This window comes from Sardina pilchardus, chromosome 2 (assembly GCF_963854185.1).
Source record: "Sardina pilchardus chromosome 2, fSarPil1.1, whole genome shotgun sequence".
Classification (NCBI taxonomy): Eukaryota; Metazoa; Chordata; class Actinopteri; order Clupeiformes; family Clupeidae; genus Sardina; species Sardina pilchardus.
In genome coordinates this window covers 44,405,691-44,413,190 of record NC_084995.1, presented here as the reverse complement: position 1 = coordinate 44,413,190, position 7,500 = coordinate 44,405,691, and the positions used below count along the sequence as shown (strand labels likewise).

At 48.0% G+C, this 7,500-nt stretch overlaps 2 protein-coding genes across 3 annotated transcripts in view; one reads left to right on the top strand and one right to left on the bottom strand.

Moving 5' to 3' along the window:
• Window positions 1–7,500, bottom strand: part of LOC134075209 (partitioning defective 3 homolog) — an 80,093-nt gene that overhangs the window by 28,617 nt on the left and 43,976 nt on the right. Inside the window, exons 12-14 of one of the 2 annotated variants that reach the window (XM_062530741.1) lie at window positions 5,522–5,713; window positions 4,157–4,318; window positions 2,175–2,325 (exon numbers count right to left, since the gene is read on the bottom strand). In XM_062530741.1, coding sequence (XP_062386725.1) covers window positions 2,175–2,325; window positions 4,157–4,318; window positions 5,522–5,713 — 505 coding nt within the window. Of the gene's footprint in view, window positions 1–2,174; window positions 2,329–4,156; window positions 4,319–5,521; window positions 5,714–7,500 lie in introns of both variants that reach the window. The other variant, XM_062530740.1, reaches the window with a different exon arrangement.
• LOC134075211 (CD59 glycoprotein-like) overlaps window positions 3,742–7,500 on the top strand; it is a 123,069-nt gene continuing 119,310 nt past the window's right edge. Inside the window, exon 1 of the mRNA XM_062530743.1 lies at window positions 3,742–3,752. The gene's annotated coding sequence lies outside the window, so the exon portion shown is untranslated. The remainder of the gene's footprint in view (window positions 3,753–7,500) is intronic.

The following is a 7,500-nucleotide window of genomic DNA, read 5'->3' as shown; positions in this document are numbered from 1 at the left end:
CTCACTCAGAGTGCTGTAGACACACAACAGAGCTGCACCTCCTCACTCACTCAGAGTGCTGTAGACACACAACAGAGCTGCACCTCCTACAGAGCTGCACCTCCTCACTCACTCAGAGTGCTGTAGACACACAACAGAGCTGCACCTCCTCGCTCACTCAGAGTGCTGTAGACACACAACAGAGCTGCACCTCCTCACTCACTCAGAGTGCTGTAGACACACAACAGAGCTGCACCTCCTCACTCAGTGCAGTCAACAGTCATCATGCAGACCTGAGGCGGGAACTCTACACACAATTCTACAAGAAATATCTTTTCACAGAAGAGTACACATAACAAGCAAACGAAGGACAAATGAAATATATCTGTCAGGAGAAATGAAGGAAACTGCAAGATCAGCATTGTCATGCCCAATAAGAAGTGGAAGAAGAGAGAGAGAGAGAGAGAGAGAGAGAGAGAGAGAGAGAGAGAGATGGGGGACAGAGGGACACAACAAAGAATCCTCCGGCAGACTGGAGTCAGAAAAGTACACAGAGGATTAGACAGAGACACGCAATACAGTTCAGACCACACACACACACACACGCCCCCTCACACACACACACACACACACACACCCATCCGCTTTTACAAAAATAAGATCAGACAGTGACACAGACAGACACACACACACACACACAGAGGCACACACTCAGGCACAGACAGACACACACACACACACACACACACACACACACACACACACACACAGACACACTTGTAATCTCGGATCTGTTTGGTACAGCTTCAGTCATGGCTATCCATTTCACTAGAGAACACACTCTCACACAGATAAACCGTAAAACAAACACAAACAAACACACACACACACACACACACACACAGAGAGAATTCAAAAGCAATCACCTCTCTCTCACACACACTCACGCACACACATAAACAGACAAACATACACAAACACACACTAAAACAGAGTGTTTCAGTCACACTAACGGCAACTAAATCCCAACTGGCCCCCTGCTCATAAACATGACACCGCCCACTCCCCCACTCACCCCACCCTAGACACGCCCACTCCCCCCACTCATCCACCCCTAGACACGCCCACTCCACCACTCATCCAGCCCCTAGACACGCCCCCCCCCCCCCCCCTCACGGCCACTCCCACATTCACCCCGCCCCAAAACACGCCCACCCCCCCACTCATCCCGCCCCCTAGACACGCCCACTCCCCCAGCCCCTAGACACGCCCACTCCCCCAGCCCCTAGACACGCCCACTCCCCCAGCCCCTAGACACGCCCACTCCCCCAGACAAGCCCACTCCCCAGACACGCCCACTCCCCCACTCATCCAGCCACTAGACACGGCCACTCCCCCACTCATCCCGCCGAAAGACACGCCCACTCCCCCCACTCATCCACCCCCCTAGACACGCCCACTCCCCCCTCTCACGCCCACTCCCACATTCACCCCGCCCCAAAACACGCCCACCCCCCCACTCATCCCGCCCCCTAGACACGCCCACTCCACCCCCACCCCCACCCCTAGACACGCCCACTCCCACATTCATCCCGCCCCAAGACACCCCCCCCCCACTCATCCCGCCCCTAGACACGCCCACTCCCCCAGACCCTAGACAAGCCCACTCCCCCACTCCCCAGACACACCCACTCCCCCACCCCCCTAGACACGCCCACTCCCCCACTCACCCACACTCACCTGCACGCACACACACACTCCTGCCTACAGATGGGACTGGGCATGATCAAGACTATCAGGTGCACACACACACACACACACACACACACACTGCTGCGTAGAGATGGGACTGGGCATGATCAAGACTATCAGACACACAGACACACACACACACACACACACACACACACACACACACACACTGCTGCGTAGAGATGGGACTGGGCATGATCAAGACTATCAGACACACACACACACACACACACTGCTGCGTAGAGATGGGACTGGGCATGATCAAGACTATCAGACACACACACACACACACACACACACACACACACACACACACTGCTGCGTAGAGATGGGACTGGGCATGATCAAGACTATCAGACACACACACACACACAGACACACACACACACACACACACACACACACACACACACACACACACACACACACACACACACACTCACCCTGGGCGTGTCCCATCATGCTGGTTGGCGTGCGCGCGAGCTCCTCGTGTCCCTCCAGGCCACCGTACAGGGAGTGGGAGATGCGCCGCTCACGCTCCTCAGGGGAGGGGCTTAGCACACGCCCCGCCCCTCTGGGACTGCCCATGGCCTCCTGCTGGAACACACACACACACACACACACACGAACACACACACGAACACACACACACACACACACACACAGACACAGACACAGACACAGACACAGACACAGACACAGACACAGACACAGACACAGACACAGACACAGACACACACACACACACACACACACACACACACACACACACACACACACACACACACACACACACACACACACACACACAAAATTACTACAGTATCTTGTTTGGTGTAAGTGGCTTTGGATAGCAAAGGCATCCGCTAAATGGCTACATGTGAATACTTAGCTGGAGAGGAAAACATGTGGAGGAAAGAACAGCATAGACACACCTCTCAACACACACCAGGAGGGAACCATTCCCTCAGAGCTTGGCCCTGGTGTGTGTGTGTGTGTGTGTGTGTGTGTGCGCATGTTGTACAAAGATGTACAGACAGGACAACACACCTCTTCTTTAACATTCCCTCAAGCTAGACTCCTAGATCTGAGAAGTGTGTGTGTGTGTTTGAGGGTTTCTATATTTAAGCATGAAAGCCCCTCTACAGTAAAAATAGCAGCTTACTGCAGGGCACCAAATACCCATCATGCCTTTGGGCTCATGACCACGAGTCTGAGAGGAGAGATGAATGTGTGTGTGTGTATGTGTGTGTGTGCCTGTGTTTATAGGCATATGAGTATATGTGACCCTGCACGGCAAAATCAGTCACTTGTCGCGCGATACTATTTTGAGAAAATCCACAATAAACAAACTTCCGGGTTAAAATGTTGAATTACACGGTTTCACATAACTCGACAGTATACAGTCTACAGTTTCCTATCGTGAACTCATTTCACGGAAAAACATACGTTTTGACTGTTAAACCCGGTGAAGATTCAGTATATACAGTATGTGACCTTCCACGGCAAAATCAGTCACATTGTTCAAATTGTCAAAATCATAGTTATTAAGTTTTCACGAAGGGGCATAATCAACCTTCAAAATGATACCTATATCTAATGAATTGAACACATTACTGAAATATAAACATTCAAAGGAGTTGAGTTCATCCTGTCATGCCAAGAAAAAAACGGAGAAATCTGCCTCTGAAGTTAACCGTCGGCTCAACACTCACGAACACTTTGTAAGGTCGCCCCTATTTTAAGATTTACGGTACTCACTTGCATACAACGACACAGCACGCGGATAGCTTGGTGGTTGTCAATGAGAGCATTTACCATAAATACTGTAATAGAGCGGCAAAAACGAGACTCCTCTAACTTTCCTGCTGGAATTGAATTTCTCACCTCAAGAAACTTGTGTTTTTAGACTAGAAAAGGTACGTTTTTCGGCGAAATGTATTCACGGCCGTACAGTGCAGACCTCCCACTGTTTCAAAACACACACAAAAAAAATTCCACGATTTTAGCGCAAGTAACATAAATGGTCATTTTTCTCAGAAACGCCTGTTGCAACAAGTGACTGGTTTTGCCGTGGAGAGTCACATATCCTTTTTTTTTCATTCAACAGATACAACACATTAACATTCATTCCTGTTGTCCACGTTCATTTCTCCTCTTCTGGCATATCGTGACGGAGGAACCATGTCAACTTTGGATGCGGTTATCTTAGCGATAGTTTCTGTAATACCTTCGATATACACATCGTTGGAAAGCTTAGATTATGGCCGTTCACGTGAGCACAATAACTTAATTTAGTAGATTTTACCGAAGCGCCTGGTTTCACTGTGCAGGGTCACATATGTGTGTGTTTGTATGCACCTACCGCTGGATGGTCATCAGTTGAGTTGGGTGGTGTGTGTGTGTGTGTGTGTGTGTGTCCTACCTGCTTGTCCCTCCTGGCGATCATGAGCTGGATCATGCCCCTCTTGTTGCCCTCGGTGGACATGGACCTCCTCAGGGTCTCCATGGCCTCCTGGTTGCTCTTGACCAGCAGCGACTCTCCGTTCACCGCAATCAGCTGGTCATTTACATGCAGCCTTCCATCCTGGGACACACACACACACACACACACACGCACACACCCATCAGTCAGTGTGTGTGTGTGTGTGTGTGTGTGTGTGTGTGTGTGTGTGTGGTTAGTGTGTGTGTACACGAGTCTGTGAGCGTGAAGGTGACAGTATGTGGGTACGAATGTGTGTATGAATGAATGCATGTGCCTTGCTTGCAGAGATGTAACATTTCGGCTTCAGTTCAGCCATTGCTGGGCTCTATGCAGGGCTACATTTTGGATCTGTTTCCTATTGGGCAATCAACTTCCTGTTTACGCTGAACACTATGGCTATGAGAGAAAATGACAGATTACTAGCCTGTCCGTTTTAATATAGTAGGCCTTTGCTAACTGAACAACAGTTAGCACACACACACAAGCTAAGTTATCTCACCAGATCAGTAAAATCGATGCTTGATTAAGGTGGAGAACATTTCAAACCCTTTTCACGTTAGCTGAAGGGAGTGGGGCAAGGTTGGTCTACAGTACCGTGAGAGCAGTTCCTGAAGACAGTGACTACAGAAAGAGGCCATGTTGGCCAATGTTTTAATGTAAACAGGAAATGGAGATGTGCATAGAGTCTATTGGTTCTACCTGTGAATTTGCTATGAGGTCACTTCATTACGTAGACAGCGCTCATCAACACCCGACTCCGCCCCCCCACCTGACTCCGCCCCCTCCACCGACTCCGCCCCCTCCACCCGACTCCGCCCCCTCTACCTGACTCCGCCCCCTCTACAATGCCACTTGGATTATGCCTGCTTTAAACAACCTCTAAACAGATGTGCGCTGTTTTTATACATATGACAGAATAATCAATCACTATTGGCACTATGTGTGTTTGTGTGATACTCTCCCTTTTCCCTCCCACTTATGCATCAGTAAGAAAAGTGGCAGTGGCTCGCTAAACACGCTTTGATCCATGTGCCATCAAGTTGTACATACCATGCCATGATTGAAGGTACAAAAGGCATCAAAAACAGGCGGTAATTGGCAGTAAATCTTAGTACATCTAGGCTCGTGTGTGCCTGCGTGTGCCTGCATGCGTGCATGTGAGTGTGTGTGTGTCTGTGTGTGTGTGTGTGTGTGTGTGTGTGTGAGACCTTGCAGGCAGCTCCTCGGTTGATGATAGACTTGACGAAGATGCCAAGGTCGTTGTGCGTGCATGTGTGCATGTGAGTGTGTGTGCGTGTGTGAGACCTTGCAGGCAGCTCCTCCGTTGATGATAGACTTGACGAAGATGCCAAGGTCGTTGTGCGTCTCCCGTGAGCGGTTGCCCTTGACACTGACCCCTAACCCTGCCGAGCCCGAGTCGCTGAGCGGAATCTCTAAGGTCATGACCTCGCGACCCCGCTCAGAGGTCAAGACCATCTCATCGTCCTTTACCGCCCCCTGCAGACGGCATGACAAAACGACACCATCACACACACACACAACACCATCACACACACACACACGACACCATCACACAGAGAGAGAAAGAAAACCCTCAGAAAAGAAAACATATCATACAGTCTCTAACACACACACAAATACATACACATACACATAAACACACACACACACACACTCTGTTGCTCCAAGATCAGACACATATACATGTACACAGGAACATATGTGTGTGTGTGTGTGTGTGTGTGTGTGTGTGTGTGTGTTTTTTTGTGGTTTGTGATCGAGAGAGAGAAATTGGGAGATACAATGTTTTTGTGTATGTGTGTGTGTGTGTGTGTGTGTGATCGAGAGAGGGAGAGATAAGTGTTTGGGTATGTGTGTGTGTTTGTGTGTGTGAGACATCAAGAGAGAGAGATATTGTTAGGTAAGTGTTTTTGGTGTTTTTGGTGTGTGTGTGTGTGTGTGTGTGTGTGTGAAAACACTGATAACATCAGATGCAATAAACCCCTCTCTGCAGCCGAGAGAAAGAGGAACACACTGATAGGATCTTAACTTACTGGAAGCAGAGTTGCTCACACACACACACACACACACACACACACACACACACAATTAGCTGATATAAACAGATTCCAGGTGAACACTGGAGCAGAAGTGCATTTGGATGATTGTTCATGTGTTCAGATGAGTTTTAAAAGTGTAAACAAATCTTTGCCAATACGTTTATGACCATAATGCACTCTGAAAACACATTCACTTTGGTCAAAAAGCTTCGATAACAGTTTGCCTCCTACATTTGTGACCCTGCAAAGCAAAACCAGTTGCTTTGCGCTCAATGCTATATTGAGAAAATCCACGATAAAGAAACGTTCAGGCTAAAATGTTGAATTTCAAATTTTTGCTTAATTCGACAGTATCCAGTCTACACTTTCATATCGTGAACAAATTTCACAGGAAAACATACGCTTTGAAGATTCAACACGTTAGCAGTCATTCCCGTTGTCCTTTTCTGCCAGGCCATGACAGGAGAATCATGTCAACTTTGAATGTGGTTATCTTAGCGATAGCTTTGAATGTGGTTATCTTAGCGATAGCTTTGAATGTGGTTATCTTAGCGATAGCTTTGAATGTGGTTATCTTAGCGATAGCTTTGAATGTGGCTATCTTAGCGATAGTTTTTCAAATACCCTGTAGTTTATGGCCGTTCATGTGAGCACAATAACTTAATTTTGTGAATTTTACCAAAGCGACTGGTTTCGCTTTGCAGGGTCACATATGTGTGTGTGTGTGTGTGTACCTGCATGTATCAATAACAGTTTTCCTCCTACATGTGTGTGTGTGTGTGTGTGTGTGTGTGTGTGTGTGTGTGTGTACCTGCATGTATCAATAACAGTTTTTCTCCAACATATGTGTGTGTGTGTACCTGCATGTATCAATAATAGTTTTCCTCCTACATGTGTGTGTGTGTGTGTGTGTGTGTGGGGGGGGGGGGTGTTATGTGTGTGTGTGTGTGTGTGTGTACATGCATGTACTGTATCAATAACAGTTTTTCTCCTATATATGTTGGCAGCTGCATCATTGAGGAGTGCAGAATTAACCAAAGCTTGTCATTCATTATTCATGTTGGTAGTCATTATTACACAGTTGATTCTCCCTCCCCCTCACACACACACACACACACACACTCTCTCTCTCTCTGGTATTGAGAGTTGGGCTCTGGTGGTCTTCGTTTAGTGATTCAGATTCGTGACTACTTCAGAGACAAACATACTCACACGTGCATATGC